The 17,998-nt window shown below is 35.2% G+C and overlaps 1 protein-coding gene across 1 annotated transcript in view; it reads left to right on the top strand.

Annotated features, from left to right (window-relative positions):
- LOC105432307 (Down syndrome cell adhesion molecule 1) overlaps nucleotides 1–17,998 on the top strand; it is a 68,325-nt gene that overhangs the window by 8,128 nt on the left and 42,199 nt on the right. Inside the window, exons 5-6 of the mRNA XM_089074331.1 lie at nucleotides 7,886–8,050; nucleotides 11,405–11,554. Coding sequence (XP_088930457.1) covers nucleotides 7,886–8,050; nucleotides 11,405–11,554 — 315 coding nt within the window. The remainder of the gene's footprint in view (nucleotides 1–7,885; nucleotides 8,051–11,404; nucleotides 11,555–17,998) is intronic.

The raw sequence follows: 17,998 nt of genomic DNA, 5'->3' as shown, positions 1-17,998 counted from the left end.
ATTGTTTTTTTTTTAATTCAAACTGTTTTACAAAACATTTTATCCAGTTCAATTTTAATTTTAATTAATACAAATTTTGTCTTAACATTTTTAAAATTAATCTTACTTGTAAATATCTAATATAGTATATTTAAATATAAAATTATATTTTTGAATAAAGATGGTTAAACGTAGGAAAATTTAAAAAATATTCTTTTCAGCTATGGTTAAAAGCACGCGTTGCTTATTGTTTCTTCTACAATTTCTGATGTCTTCCTTTGAAAGATCTTCAGTTTGGTAAAAGACATCGGTGTCAATTGTATAATATAATAATTCGACTAAAATGTTACACATTACTCTTTTAAATATTTTATAATTTCTGCTGCCGCCGTTTATGCGAACCTATATAATTTCAATCTCCAGTCTCAATCTGCTTGCAATATAATGAGGAAATTACTCTCTTTATATGCTTAATGTAATCCTATTTTTATATAATGTATCATTCTTGAGGAACTAAAAATGTTTCTGAATCACGCAATGATGTCATTAAATCTGAGATCACTATGTTTTACTAACCATAAAACAGTTGCATTCTTATCTCTCATTTATTAAATATAACATAATGTTTAGAAATGTTTTTGAATAATTTTCCCGATAAATATTATGTAACAAATGTATAATATAATTAATAAAATTATGTTACACATTTATTACATATTTAACAAAATGCAATTATTAAAAATATTATAATTTTAAATATTTAAATATTTAACATTTTAAAAAGATTTTATATTAATTATATAATTAATTAAAAAAATATTTATTTTAAAAAACTTAATAATAAAATAATAATTAATTAAAAAAATATTTATAAGATTTTGAGGGCTATTGAGGCTGGAGCAAAATGATGTTCCATGTACCATGAACGCTATTTTATGTATACGAAATTATAGTGGTGGCACAGTATTACGACACCGACGTCAATAAAGAATACGCGATCCGTGGGAATAGTGCCATTTTGAAGTGTGTCGTTCCTTCTTTCGTCGCCGATTTTGTCAAAGTCCTATCCTGGCACACGGATCAGGGAGAAGAATTTGTGCCCAGCGATGACTTTGGTATATTAATAAAATTAATATATAATTAATATATAAATTTGGTATATTAATAAAATTAGGATTTGATCAGTGAATTTACCGATTTCCTTATCTCCTTGCGAGCAGAAAATTTTGTCGTTGCATCTTTGATATACAATAATCTCGATACACATATATTAATATACATATCTGATAATAATAGAGTATATAATTATTCAGGAAGTAATTATTTATAACTTTATGAAAGCATAAAATTCATTTTTTATTTAGTCGTTACATAAAAACGCATTTAAAAAAATATATTTTAGAAAAATGGCTTCTGTTAAATTTTTTATTCTGAGTCTCGTCAAAATTTTACTCATGTAATTTTTCAATTCAGTTACGCCCCTCACACGGGGACAATTAAGAAATAATGTCATTATTGCTCGCTCATATGTTCCAATCCAAGAGCACAAATGCATCGTGTCGCTCAGTTGAGTGACTGACACCATCCGTGAGACTCGGCCGTATATTGATCTCAATTGCCACGGTGGCAAAATGCAAATCAATTTGGAGCAGCGCAACGCAAAAGTATATGGCTCACTTTCCACTTCCACGGCCAACATATATATATGCGTCACATTCGTTAACGTTCAACCCAATGTATCTAGCATGTTAGCTGAAGCGATCGGATATTTGACCATTGACGATGTCAGCTATCTCTCTCATTTTTCTATTAACTCACAGGGTGATACTTGTATTTGCTTGTGACGTGCCGTCTATGTACTTCGAATGTGTCAATTTGTTTAGTACTATTTATTTTCAGTCTCTGTTTTCGTTCTCTGTTCGAGAAATTAACAATATCAATACAAAATAATTAATCATACAACATAATAAATATATTTTTATAATATTTTAAATTAATTTTATCTGAAATATTTTATATATGATATGAATTATGTAATATGTTATAAAAATATGAAAACAATTAAATTTATCAATTATAAAGCAGTTCTTGTAATTAGAATTAAATATGATTAAATATGATTTCATAAGATTAAAGAAAATTTTACGGTCCTATTTAAAATTTTTTTTAAAACGTCATCCATTCATGAGTATCCATTCATGCACGCATATATCGAACGTTAATCGTGCCATCATGACGCCTGTTCGTCGACGACTGCAATATAAGATGCAACAATACAAATAATTCTGCTCGTGGAGCAATGGCGAGATATTTAGCTCAAAGCTGCCGTCAACGTCGTCGAGATTTCATCCAGTTTGAATTCAAAATTAATTTCTTCGAAATCTGAATCCTGTATTTGAAAAATTTATTCATGAATCTCTCATTATAAAAATATGTCAGCTGAGTTACTTGAAGCGATAAAAACATACATACTATTGAACACATTTTCAATCGTTGGAAATAAAAGTGGCACGAATGGACGCCATTACACTCAATAAAAATATCGAGCTTTCGCAGATTATTTCGACCATTTATTGCAGTGGTGCATCAATATTATCAATCCGAGGTCAACAATGAGTATGTAATACGCGGCAACGCGGCCATTCTCAAATGCAGTATACCAAGCTTCGTAGCAGAATTCGTTCAGGTCATTGGCTGGCAGGACGATCAGGGGAATTCTTTCGATCCGGATCAGGACAACGGTACAATGCGAGTCTTTTAGAAAATTCGGGCAATCGGAACTCGCGTGGGCAGCAAGTGCTAAACTGGTCAACGTCGTCGATGCCGCGTTCAGAAGGGCAAAGGGCAGAAGGGATATTTCAAAGATTTTATTTCTCTTTTCGCCTCTAGCAACATTTGCTTGTAGCAACATTTATTGCAAATTTGGCTGACATTTCGTTGAAATTAATTAAAGTCAGAATCTAAGAGAAAACTTTTTGATACATACATTACAAATTTGCTATTTTGCATTTAAATGTCTGGAATATTTCGTACGAGCATGGGGATATTTAATATTTGATTTGAGATTGCGTAATTGATTCAGTTTCTTGGGTAGGCCGAATTGCGAGATTCTATTTACTAAGAACCAGTTTCCATAATTATCTAGTTGAACATAGGCTCAAATTGTATAATGTTAGCTACTAGAGCGAAGCTCTGATGTTGCAATCACTTTGATCGTAATCACCTAATTTTCTCCAGAGAAATATATTTCGTTGCTACGAAATGATAAAATCAACGTGCATAACAAGGTATTGTCTAGCGATACTTGCACTGTCATGATAATAATTAAAAAATGTTGCGGCATCCTGAATCTAGAAAATTGTTCCTTCTCGATTAGGCACGCAGCAATACAATCCGATGTTCGGAAGCGCATGATGTACGATGTAGCAACACAATGTATTATTATGATACGCCATTATTTTTCAGTCGTGACTCAATATTATGAGGCGGAAGTTGTATCGGAATACGTGATACGTGGAAATGCGGCTATTTTAAAATGCACCATACCGAGCTTTGTCGCCGAATTCGTATCGGTGGAATCATGGGTGGGAAGTGACGGTTCTACCTTCAGACCGTCTACTGATTACGGTATAACACATTCATATATGTTCCTATATTTATCCAACTTATTTATTTTTTTATCATTCCTTCTAAAGGAAACTCTTGATAGAGTGATACGCCAGGAAGATATTATATTTCTCTATTTCTCTGTACATGTGTGTGTATGCCTCTTTCTTTTTCTGATGAAAACTGATACCAATTATTTTTACTATTCATAACGATAACATTTTCATTAAAGCCGATGTGTATAAAATGGAGACCTACAATCGTTACACTTCTGAAGAAGAAAACATTTTTAGAAAATTTTTTTTATTAATCATTACAAAGCCTTTCTTAATAAAAAAAATTGTTTAAGATTAAACTTTTTATAATTATAGCTTTTATTAAACTTTTTTACGTATTTTTAAAAAATGTATTTGTGTGGCAAGATAAATTATTCTATTTAATTAGAAACAATTTGCAGCACGCATATAACATTTTAAATATTTATCTTTATTGTTTATAAATTATATTATATAATCAATATACAATTTGTTGCATCTTGCTTGACTTTAATATTCAAACGTTACACGATATATATGATTACAACTGATGAACACGTCGGGCAATAAGTACACATGATAAGTACTCAGAACAAGGAAATTCTCTTTCCGGTCGTGTCACCCCTATCTCCCTGCTATCCAGACACCCTGTCCCCTCGCCCAACTTTGTCAAAGTTCAAAGTGGCACGTGGTAACGATTCGTTTCCGCCGGCCACGCGGTCTGATCTGATGGCGGCTGAACGGCGGCGGCAGAACATACATACGCGAGAGTTAATGAACCATCTGATGGCTCTCACGCCGCGAATTATGGTAGACTAAGAAAATAAGCGCATCTATGGACGAGCGTGGAAAAATTCGAGGAGTTGCGCAAGAAAGTTTTAAAATAAATCTCCCGTTTCAGCATGGCATAGCGTAGTGTTAGGCCCAATTAATAATTTACCACACTCAAAGTAAACTTGATTGAAACTGAAAATAAAATAATGCAAAATAGAAAAAAAAGCAAAAGCAATCTTGAAATCTAGCTTGTGATTATTGCATTTTATTTTATTTTAAATATACAGAAGTATTCATCGAATTCAAAAAAATCCCAAACAGTTTCTATTGTATTATTTTTAAATTATTATTGTTAATTGGTCTTGATTTATTTTATTTATTTTTTTCTATTTTTACTATACTTTCTTTCTTATGGATTTATTCGTAAAAAGCATATTTTCCATCTGAAAATTATATAACAAATTAAAAATAACAAATATATTTTATTCTGCACATGTATATGGAAGTTAATTCTCTTATATTAATTTTTACACAATATATTTTTATTACTTGAATTTGCGCTTATTTTAATATGTATCCCCACATAGTCGTCACTCAGCCTTACAATCCAGAGATCATGAACGAATACGTTATAAGGGGAAACAGCGCGATATTAAAATGCAGCATCCCCAGTTACATCGCAGAATTCGTTACTGTCGAGGCGTGGATTCGCGAAGATGGAGAGGTCTACCTCCCGGAGAATCCTGCGGTTGCGCAGGGTACTATAAATCCCTTTAGGCGGCCCTCAATTATTTTAAGCGCACTGAAAATTTGTATATGGATTAAGATGTTCATTCTGATAGAACCGATAGTAAACCGAAAATTAATAATTTAAGAATGTAGTAGAAAATTTAAAATCAGATCTATCCATTTTTTAAATAAAAAAATATCATTTTGAAATTAAAACACAATTAAATTTATATTATTTTAGATTTTTTAATTAACAAATTTTAAATGTTACAATTGTATCAATTATATTTTTAATTCTAAAACAACTTAATCCTATACAACTTGTTATGAAAAATATCCGTCGCTTATTCACTAACGCTGCTAACCGAAATAACACATATATTTTTTCTTGCAATTCTATTGCGAGATTTTTGGAATGCGAGAATGCATTTTCTTTTCTACCGATATCCTTAAATAATATATTTTTATGAAGATATATATATATATATATATAAAATATATTTATATTTTTGATACAAAATATGAGGTTTATTGCTAAAAAGTATAAGCATTTTTGAATTTTTATTTATTAATTTATTTATTTTACATGAAGTGGTATAAAATAATCGTATAAATTTCATTGCGTAATTGGGAAGAAAATTATCGAACTTACGAAGAAACGGTTTGTATTTTATCGTATTTTAAAGCGTTAACAAATTGTCGGCAGTGGTTTCGCAATTCTACGTTACCGAGGCCGAAAACGAATACGTGATCCGGGCTAACAGCGCGATCATGAAATGCAAAATACCGAGCTTTGTGTCCGAGTTCGTCCACGTGGATCAATGGGTGACCGACGACGGGACGATTTACACACCCGGACAGGAATACGGTATGACGCCGGTCGATACCGACGTAGTATGCGTTGTTGTTCGCGAGATAGCTTCTTCTGTATTCTCTTATTTCCCCGTTATTCTCATTTCCCATCCTCAAACGAGTTCTCGCACTTTCTTCTCGTTCGTTCTCAGGCAACTGTCGGCTGCAGTTCGCGGCTCGTGACGAGTCCAACTTTTACTTTCGGATCTGCTATAATCCAGTGCAACCGTGCACATCAAGAGAAAGAATTACATTTGAAAGCGTATTTAAATTCCAAGATAAATATCTGATGGTTGATATGTTGACATAAACAAAAACAAAATGCCAAAATGGATCTGGAAACAATAATAAGTTTTAATGCCAAAAGTACAAGTATGGCTTTATAGAATATTAATTATCTAGAATATTAATCGTCGATACAGTTTGAGTAGCGTCCGTCAAAGTGAAACACATTTGACATGATTTGTTTTGAGAAATCGCGCGTTGCAGTGGTCCAGCAATTCTACGAGACGAGGGTCATCGACGAGTTCGTCTTACGCGGAAATACGGCAACCCTGAAGTGCCTCGTACCCAGCTTTGTGGCGGATTTTGTAGATGTAATTGAGTGGCAGGCTGAGGATGGTTCCACGTATAGCGCGAATAGCCAGCAAGAAAAGGGTACTTATGTCAGTTGTATGAAACCAACGACATAATGATATTTATAATTCTTTCATCATTGTTTCGTTTTACAATTCTTTACGTTAATAACGATGTTATTTTATTTTATACTTTTTCTTAGAGAAATCCTTATTCACTCTTCATATTTTTTTCTATCCTTTGAAACTTATTATGACATCTATCTTTCGAACATGTAGCATCTTGCAAATTAAATTACAATGTTTATCTCAAATGGATAGAGACGATTCATTCATGTGTGCGTATACTAACGACAGTTTGGCAGAACGCTTATTTTCTTTTAATGAAAAGAAGAGATGGCGGTCGATGGAGTGAAATGTAGGTTTTGCCTCAGGAAGCTTTCTCTTTTCGATTCGATAATTGATAAGGGCGAATAGAGGCAGAGCATGCGGCTGGCAGTGGTCTCGTTCGACGTGATCCTCGGATTAGAATAAACCGGATTAATCGAGTTGAAGCGAATTAACGCCCGTACGACCAGGCGATTTGATCTACTTTTCGTAAAGAGAGAGGATCGTTAAAGGGTTATTCTCTGCAAAGTAATCGAATTTACTTTATGGCCGTGGTAGCCGGTACTTGAAGACATCATAATATTAATTAAGAAGAAGATATATGGCAGGCCGAATAGACGAAATTTTATTATACTCTCATACGATCTCTTCATGTTTAATTTTTTATTAGGAAAACAGATTCTTTAAAGCACGTATTGCATATTTCAAAAGTCTTGTTAAATTTATTTGTCAAAAGATGAGAGTCTATTTCAACAGCGTTGTTAAATTTGTTTATCGAGAGATGAAAATAGAAATTATAACGATATAAATCTTAATCAAAACTGATGACAAAATTAGACTTGTAATTACTTCAAATGTAAGAGGAAAACATTATTCCAAATATTATTTTGAAGTTTGTCATTCCTAAAAAATGTGATATCACATATTGATCTTGCTCGATACAATATCCGCGTATATCCGCAAGCAAATTTCCATATAAAATCAAAAGATGAGAGTGCGGGTTTGCTAATTTGCAATTAAATTACATCGAATTAATTGGATCGATGTCCACGTGCAACAGAATTTGTTGGACTCGATAGAAGCAGGACAGGAAACTAGTTGCAGCGGCACTCAGTTTGCAGACAGCCAGACTCATTGGAATTTTAATCGGCGCGATCAAAGCGACGCGGCGACACTCGGCAGCCTAGAACAAACGTCAAACTCTTGTTTTTTCTCGCTTCATTGCAGTGGTCGCCCAGTACTTTGAGGTTCAGGTTTACGATCAGTTCGCGATACGCGGCAACGCGGCTATTTTCAAGTGTCAAGTTCCCTCGTTCGTGGCCGACCACGTGGACGTGGTAGGATGGATCGATTCCAACGGCGGCAGTTACGTCGCCGACGAACAATCATATGGTAGTAAAAACTAAAGGGATGCACGCCTTGCATTGTATCCTTGCTTGCAAGCTAGAAGATCACAAGCCTTATCCGGCGCAGATCGTCGAACGAGAGAGAACTGGATTGATCGATCGAGTTATTCGACACCTTACGTGGGTTTTCTTCCTTTCCTCTTAACGATACCACGTATCATATTTGTTTGGTTTAAACGTATTTGGTTTAAAGCGCATGCAATACGATTAGATATCATTTGCGCACATATCGTCGCGATGCGCGCCTATGTGCCATTTGTTTATTGAATGTGTGTAACGAATCATAATGTTGAATATCGATCGCGTCTATTTCAAGACCGGTTGCGCGACCAGTTCTCTTTGACAAACGCAGGAACGTATTCTTCAGCCGCCGTGACAGTAGAGCTTATTTTAATTCACTGAGAAGAGAGACGTGACGGCGTGACGTGAATAGAATTCCTGATTATGATACGTCTCGCCGAACAAAATTTCTCGAGTCATTGAATACTGTCATGATGATCAAGTATAAGTTTTGAGAATAACGTTTGGATCGTTCGTCGAATATTTGCTTTTATCATAAATTCCGTAAAAATTTATTATGTACTATCGAGACACTTTCATGATTAATTAAGGCGATTTTGTCAAATAGATATTTCTAAAAATTATTCTGTGTTATAAATATAGCGATATTAAACAACAGTGCAACAGTGTGCATTGCAAGAACATTGAAATTAGATTCGCTAAAGTATACATTATCTTAACTAATAAGTTGTCTTGAGTCAATAGTATGATAGTAGACACGTAATATCTTCTGGTTTGATCCTTGGTACGAGATAACATAAACTCACTTTGGATTAATGAAATCAACTTTTTTTATAACTCGTAAATTCAATAAAGATTTTCTAGGAAGTTATGTAATAAATTGCGTTTACATAGTTTATATAAGCAGATAAAAGTTGATTGAATTGATATAAATGAACTTACGATAGGAACATAAATGTTTAAGTAAATAATTATTAAATAATATAATTAATTAAATTATATATTAATTTAATTAATAAATTATTAAATTATCAATGATTATACAAAAACAATGAAAAAGTTATTCTTATATACGAATTTAATCGTTAGTCGTTACGTTTTATCTATTGCTGTGAAATTAATACGTTAACTCCTATGTATTATCATTTCTTATGATAATCGAGATTGTAATCAATCGACGAACGATCGGCGATACGTCCTGTCAGGTGGGGAGATGTGCGCCTTATGGTAAAACCGGAAACCGGTGTCTGGTTGCAGTTGTCGGGCAGCGGTATGCAGTGAACGTGATGGACGAACACGTCCTTCGGGGGAACGCCGCAATTATCAAGTGTCACATACCGAGCTTCGTCGCCGAATTCGTCGAGGTTGATTCTTGGATCGAAGACGAGACCACTGATATATATCCTAGCACCGATTATGGTACAAAATGCGTATTATTTTATGTCATCTTCATTCCGCTCGAATGTCGCGTGAGCTTTCCATTTTTACGACGTTTGCCAATACGCATCATGCGAAAATTTGAGAGACAAGAGGACAACTATAAAAAAAAATTGTGTTCTACTTTTGTGTACATTTGCGTTATTTCGTTGTATGATTTTGTGAGGTAACAACAACACAGGATCTTTTCGATTTTAGTAGCGGATTCTTCGATACGTTCGATTTCTCTTTTGATTTCTGATTTTTTTTTCTTTCTTTCTGGTATATCTTATTTTTTAAAACAAATTGACGTATTTCCTTCGTATTGTCCGATCTGTAAGAGCGATGCGTTCCGAACATTCGAACGGTAAACGTAGAATTACAATACTCGGTAAGCTATTAGTGTGCGGCAATGTGGATCAAGGATTCTCTCATGAGTCGTCTGACCATCATCCGGTAATGATATTCTGTTTGATGAGTGTTTTCGTATTTGAGCAAAAATTATCCTCGGCTCGACCGTGACAAATGAAAATGATATTGATTTCAATCACGAGATCCGTGAAAAAGCATGTTCGCAGTGACGATGGTTTTACACAAATTTTAACGCATAGGAGGGAAAAAGAGAATGGCGAGGAAAGAGAATAAACTTTTTCGCCCGACACGAGTTTGGTTGCGAAATAACAAAAATTCCAATCCAGGTCGTTTAAATCGTTCCATCGGCCTCCGCTCTATCGATCAACTGTAATATATCGATAATGCATCATGACACGTGTGTAAAATACAAAATGTACGCGTTTTCTTTTCTAATGGGATGCCCCTCGTTTCAAAAGTACCGTGCAATGTGGGATTTTACGTGGAAATTTGTACGACGTTGACTGCCGCTGCTCGCGCTGTTCCAGACCTCTCTTCCCCCTTTCCACCGATTTTTTTTTCCCGTTCATTCGATCGGTCCATCCGTCTCTTCTCATCTCTATCCTGCCTCTATCTATGTTTGACAGTAGTTAAATGGCTATGGATACCGCTTGTATGTGATCGCATGAAACTAGTTCGCCTATCCAGGAAGTCTCGTTTGTCGATGAGATACGGCCGCAAAAGCGATCGGATTCGTTAGAGGCGTTGAAACTGGAATTTCAACCACAATGGAGATTAACTTTAACGTGCAAAATGGATTAACAGGCAATTTGTTATATCTCTTGTTTGTTAAGGTAATCTGTATCAAGTTACATCGTATATAGTTTAATTGAACTAGTTTACACGGGAGATTCAATAATATTCAATATAACTTCAATATAAGAGTCCAATAGTAGCCTTTAACAAATTATATTTGTTATATATAGTAATATTTATCATTTTTATGTTTATGTTTATTACAATTAACACAAAGAATGTACAGATTTCCTGGATGTTTTAACGAGCAAGGGGAATATTGCGTGCCATGCGTTTACGTTTGCAAAGAGATGAAGACGTGATTCCGCATAATATCTTTTCTATGAGTCTATACGATGGCGTGGGCGCAAAGTTCCCTTGCTGTTGTTTGGCGAACGTGCTTTGGTTCCGTGAAGAATTCGCCGAATCGTCGAAGCGGGAAATTGACAAAGGGTCCGTGTCCATTCAGCGTTCGGCGAATTTATATATAAAGAACATTGCATGCGCATTAAATAAGACAGCATTGTGCTCGAAATTTTACATTGTTATTATTTCGAGTATCGTGCGATTAAGTCAGGATAATCGATTCTTTTTATATTAATAACATACGTATGCTCGAAATAAATTAATTAATCAATTAAATTATATCGTACAACACCAAATACTGCACAATAACCAGTCAATCGATTATTCTGATAAATTATATAAGTGAGGCTAATGTGCAATGATTAACACATGTAAATCTGGGCGGGTTTAGATGGAAAATACTTAGTACTGCCATCCGGAGAGTTGCATATCAGAGACGTTGGACCCGAAGATGGATACAAGACTTATCAATGCCGCACGAAGCACAGACTCACCGGTGAAACTAGGTTATCCGCGACGAAGGGACGTCTCGTCATTACTGGTAAGTCAAAACACAGAAGTGTTTCATTTTTTTCATATGGAAATCACGATTCTGATTCAGCACCATTCTCTTTTAAAAAATATTTCTCGATCAACCTTCGATGTAAGCGGAGGAATACAATTTTGTTAATTAATGTGTCGCATCTATTTTTCGAAAGAAATCAGAATCGTATTTTTAGTTTCGGACCTGGATACCATAATTCACATTTTCGATTTTGCGGATCAATTAATTGTAATATTTATTTCATATAAACATATATTATAAAAGTTAATTAATGTTGAAATTATTACTGCGTAATAATTCGTTTGTCTCCCAAATTAATATTAAATAAAAATTTAACATTTTATAACAGAAAAAAAAACTTTTTTTATTCTCCAAATATAAATTTATATATTTGTTTTAATTTAGCATAAATTTTCAATGTCATTATTATAAACTATTTATATTGCGAGGTGTCTAGGTTTGAAACTAATATCCGAAAGATAACTGATTTGTTATAACAGAAGTGAATATGCACGAAATTGACATTTCAAATAATTGCTGTGTAATCTTTCAAATTCAATTTTTAGATTATTTCTATTATTGTATAAAGTATCGTACAATGTATTATTATATAAATTTATATATACATATATATATATTTCTGGATATAATATTATTGTAAAATATTTGTATTTCTGAAAAATCAGTTATCTTTTCGGATTTATAGTCACGTTCGACGTGCAGTCGTTTGTACCAACGAGTTTGATCTCACTCAATTTCTTCGAAAAATATACGAAAGGTCAACTGTTACGTGAAGCTGTTCAATATTTTTATATTTCATACTTTGAACTTCTCTGCTTGGAAAAAATCAACACGCATGTCCATTTAACTTTGCGATCAAGCTCGTTGGTGAACCTGAATGCTGGGACAGGGTACCCCTGCGGGCACGCGCCACCGCCCGCCCAAAACTCGACTCTTGACTTGATCGGTTTCGAGAGAAATTATCTAAAAAAAAAAAAGATAAATGAAAAAGAAAAGAAAGAAAGAAATGACTTGTGCGAAATTCTTTCGACGCTTTGCGGCGCCTTCCGCGATCTCCGGGCTCTGTCCTTCGCTCTCGCGTGGTAAGTTTACGGAACATGTTCTTTCAGCCGAGAACTTCACCGTATGGATGCTGCGCATAGTTCAATAGACGTGGCACTCAACGTAGCTGAACTCCTTTCTGTGTTGTGAATTAGGCGGAATCGATCGAGTCTTTGTTCGCTCCTGCAGTAAATTAACAGGGATATTTGAGCCGTTAAGTGCGAAAGTGATACCTTTTTTTAACCATACTTCTCTCATTTTCAAAAAAGTCTTTTTTAATCGTGTTCATTTTTTTAATAAATAAAATAAGAAATATTATATCGAGATACATAATTAAATTTAAGCAATTGAAATTAGTTCATATAAAATGGATTTTACTTTTTTCTTTTTAATTAATAACATGTATCACTACTTCACTGAATGGCTTATTTTATCACGTGATTCGACTAGTCAATAGTTAAGAAGTTTTCTTTGATATATTCTGACGGATTCAGCAACTGTAACAACGCGACATTGAGAGCAAAGTCACTTTCGCTTCGTCATCGCTTTCGATTCGCGTAACCATTGAGTACCATACTGATCGGCAGGATGACACCGATAAACGAATCGCTTTGTTCGTACGGCGAGTGGCGCAATAGCGCGGAGACGAAGCTGTCACGTTGCGCGATGCAACAATCTAAAAGCTAACTAGAGCAAGATGCAATGTAGCTGTAATAGCGATGATTGGCGACACGAGCAGGGGGCTTGGCAAGTATATATGGCTCTACGCTGGCTTTTCGTTATGCAGAACCCGTGGGGAGTGTACGACCAAAGTTCCCTACGATGGACAACATAAACGGACTTTCCGTGGGCTTGGAAGGCAATATACCGCTTTTGTGTCCTGCCCAAGGATTCCCAGTACCATCTCATAGGTACGATACTCTTGATCGAGGCGCAGATTAACTTGTGAAACTGGAAACTATTAAATGAAACGTAAAGCAGCTTACATCAGAACAATGTTTAACAATGATGATGGATTAGATACGTTCCTGTTTGCATTATAGCTTGGATAATATTTCATAAAATGACAGGAAATAAAGTTGTGCGGAAAATAGCCAAGGCAATTTATGAAAATAGCAGATGCAAAAAAAACTAGTTGTGTATAGTTAGAGACGATGGACTTGACGATGTATTGAAAAAAAGGAGGTAATTAGTATAATTTTTTGATAGTTAAATATATTTACTGTGGTTTTAATTAGACAGTTTTTTATTGCTATTTAGCATAAAGTCAGGTGTTTAAATAAAAAGCATTAATCTGATAATTATATTAGAGAACTTAGAATCTTTGTAATCAAAAGCAGCTCTCAATTAATATCAAGTTATTTTAAACTCGATGAATATGAAATAGATATCATTATCTAGCAAATGTTTCATGATATCATATACGTGTATGTGTGCACAGGGGTTCCCCGTTCCTTCTCAATGACCTAGTTAAATCATCTAGTGTCATCATTCTCGAAAGCGCTTATGTAGATTCATACACAGTCACGACGTTGAATCAATTTATCGTTTCTTTCCGCGCGGACTATTTGTATTCCATATAAAATACAAACCGAATCCGAAGAATCCCAAGAACAGAAATGGCGTGATTTTTAGAGCCGGTGGGTAGTGTGCGTCCAAAGATTCCGTCGACGGATGATGTACGCGGTTTCCGGACGCTCGTCGGAGATTCCCCAGCCCTGATGTGCCCGGCACAGGGGTTCCCCGTTCCTCTGTACAGGTAGAGACTACGTCACAGGCAAACGCGAGTCCTTCGGGATGACCGTTCGCTGCGAACGTGCAAGTCCCCAATTATAAACGATATGATCAGAGCCGATTGGCAGCGTGAGACCCAAGTTCCCGACGATCGACGACTCCAGGAGCTTTCGTACGACGAAGGATGGCTCGGTCACGTTGCTGTGCTCCGCTCAGGGGTTCCCTGTCCCCCTGTACAAGTAAGTCGCGCTACGCGAAAGTCGTTATATATTTTTCCTTTTTTCTTTCTTTTCTCCTCGGATCTCATAATACGTCGCAGAGCCTGTGGGAAGTGTACGTCCGAAGTTCCCCAGCGTCAGCAACATAAACGGTCTCATCACGTTTACGAATGGAACTTTGCCGCTTCTGTGTCCTGCACAGGGCTTCCCGGTTCCATCATATAGGTATTACATCATCGAGTGTCTTAGTGTCACTCCGACTCTTGCGTTCTCCATTAAGAAATTGCGATTAAATATTCCGTACTTGCGGCGAAACCGCCAGTAATTAGCAATGACGATACATCTACCATCGCGGCAGTTCTCTTTTCGCGTGACACCATTTTGCTAATTAGCGATATGGCCTCGATTTAATATTAATTATTGCGTTCTAATGAAAAATCCTGATAACTGCATCAATAATTTCATTTTATGATTCTATGATTTCCTCTGTTTTATTATTCCTTTCTTGTTTACTTTACCTTTTCTATTCTATTACAATGTAATATTATCAGGGAATTTCTTTTTTATTATTTTTAAAGTTAAATGCTAAAGAAAATTTGTGTTTCTGTATTGCGCACAAAAATTCTTGTAGCGTCGAAAGATAACATGGAGTTATGTCATGTTTTTATTCTGAAAATTTGAAAGATGTAAAGAAATTTAATTTGATCTTCAGGGGTTCCCCGTTCTTTTGCACATTGATAGTATTCCATTTGACGATAGCGTATACAGTGTTCAATAATGTTTAGAGCCAGTTGGCAGCGTGAAACCAAAATTCCCAACAATAGACGACATCAGAGGATTTCGCATGATCAAAGGTGGATCTGTCACATTGTTATGCCCCGTTCAAGGGTTCCCTGTCCCGATTCAAAAGTAAGTCGAAATTCGCGATATTTCATTGTCGTTTTTCCTCACAATTGTCCTCTTCTCTTTCGGACTGCGATTGGTAGAGCCCATAGCGAGCGCACGTCCAAAACTTTCGAGCACTATCAACATGATTGGGCTCGTGACGAGAACCAACGGAAGCTTGCCACTTTTCTGTCCTGCTCAAGGATTCCCTCTTCCATCTTATAGGTAGGATTGATTATTAAAACAATGATTTGAAATGTGATTACATAAAGTCAGAACTTATATATAATTTTATAAATTTCTATAATAATACATCTTTATAAGCTAGAAGATTTAAAAAAATATAATTCTTAAACCTGATACTATCTTAATTTTTGATACTATCTAAGAAATATTAAATGAAAAACATATACATATACATATACATATACAAGCGTCTGGTTCGAGCTAGTTATCATTTCAATGAGTTCAAAGGGTTCCCTGTCCCCTGGCATACATAAGTGGATCATTGTAACGTTGTCAGCGTTTCTGACACGTTTCCTTCCACTCCCGGTCTTTCCGTAGAACCCGTGGGGAGCGTACGTCCAAAGTTTCCGACAATGGATAATTCACGTGGATTTATCTCAAACCAAAGAGACTCTTTGACTCTGCTCTGTCCTGCTCAAGGATTTCCTGTACCATCGCATAGGTGGGACAAGGTTATATCGCAGCGTATTTAGATTAGAGATAAATATAATTGCGCGGAAGCGATAGAAGCAACACGAGCGATCGTATAATTAAATTTGATCATTTTTTTGAAATTGTAAACTTTTTTAAAATATAGATTTAATAAATTAATTTTTCTATTATTATTAAAATTCTCCTTTTATTGTTTCATAAAAGTATTTGTTTATCATTCTGATGATATTTATCTCATAATAATACAATTATTAATATGCCCTGTCTCAGCAAGCTTATATATATTTAAGAAAAAAATAAAATTTTATTAGTTTAAATTATTGCTTTATTAGTTTAAATTACTGCTTTATCGTCGCAACTATATGACCATAGATGCGCGTTGTACGCTCGTGCTTTCTCTTTCGCTTTCTTATAGAACCAGTCGCCAGCACAAAACCGAAATTTCCGATGACAGAAAATTCGCGTACGTACACAGTTCATTGCGATCGGCCGCTGACTCTCATGTGTCCGGCACAGGCCTTCCCCGTTCCAGCTTTCAGGTATACAAAGCGTCCATAAGAAAGCGAATGCATACTATAGATCGACCATATTCCGGTTGGTACACGACAATGTAGAAAAGACGAGGAAGGAAATTGCGGACGGATAGACAGTGCGTGCACGCGTTATTCTCATTCTTCTCTTTTAATCTTTCGATTTCCATACGAATCAACAGACATATCAATTTCCGGTAATTAATTATCACACGCAAAGTATTGAAAATATAATGTTTATAATTTATAATTTTATTTATATTTAATTTTTCTTTAATACTAAATTTTATTTAAACGTTTATGCTATTAATAAAAAAAAGAATATTTATTTAGTACAATATATTAGGGTTAATTAGCAATTATATTCTAATTTTTTGCATTAAATTATTAGTAGAAATAGAGAAAAAACAAATATTCGTGTTTATCTATGTTTGTTTGGCATCTTCAAACTTTCGTAGAACCAGTCGCAAGCGCTCGTCCGAAATTTCCGTCATTGGCGGATTCGCAGACATTCAAAATATACCTAGGCGGTGCGATGACGTTATTGTGTCCTGCTCAAGGGTTTCCCGTCCCATCGTACAGGTAAAGAATTTTCTTTTTTTCGCAAAAAATTGATCTTTTCCATTAGAACCGGCGTCCAGCACGCGCCCACAATTATCCGGCTCGAGTGATCTTCAGCGATTTAGCATTTCCTCGCAAAGAAGCGTTACCCTCCTTTGTCCTGCTCAAGGATTCCCAGTGCCTTTTTATAGGTAGGCGCGTTTGTATATTATTTTCAAAAAGATTTAAGAACAACATTTATATATCTTTTATGTTCTCAGCATCTTGCACCATTAATATTATTTTATTATGTTAGGTAATTAATTTCTTAATTTATTTGACAGAATTTCGATGTGATTTTCTTAGATCTTCTTTAATTCAAAATTTTAAAATATTGTTACTATTTCCACGGTGAATTGATTCCCATTTGCTCGCTAGCAACGCAGAATATTCATCGATGTTGGCGAAAGGGGAAACCCTATTCCAGCATATTTAGAATAACCTGGCGCCGCCAGCTTTGTACAAATCGGACTGTCTAGCGTTCTGTTTTTAGAACCCGCGTCAAGCACGAAGCCTCAGTTTCCATCCGTAAACGACGTTGGGCTACGCGTTACAAAAGGCATGGGCTTTACGTTGTTATGCTCGGCTCAGGCATTTCCGATCGCCACGTATAGGTAGGTCGATTTCTCGCAATTGTCGTGGAGAGAGAAGACTCTGACGAAGAATCTGAAGATTTCTTCAATTTTGAAGATAGCTACTCTGTCCCAGTATTGATCTTTTACGCGCAAAACGAG

This window comes from Pogonomyrmex barbatus, unplaced genomic scaffold (genome assembly GCF_055798465.1).
Source record: "Pogonomyrmex barbatus isolate J1 unplaced genomic scaffold, ASM5579846v1 scaffold1, whole genome shotgun sequence".
Lineage (NCBI taxonomy): Eukaryota > Metazoa > Arthropoda > Insecta > Hymenoptera > Formicidae > Pogonomyrmex > Pogonomyrmex barbatus.
This window is presented reverse-complemented; position numbering and strand designations above follow the sequence as displayed.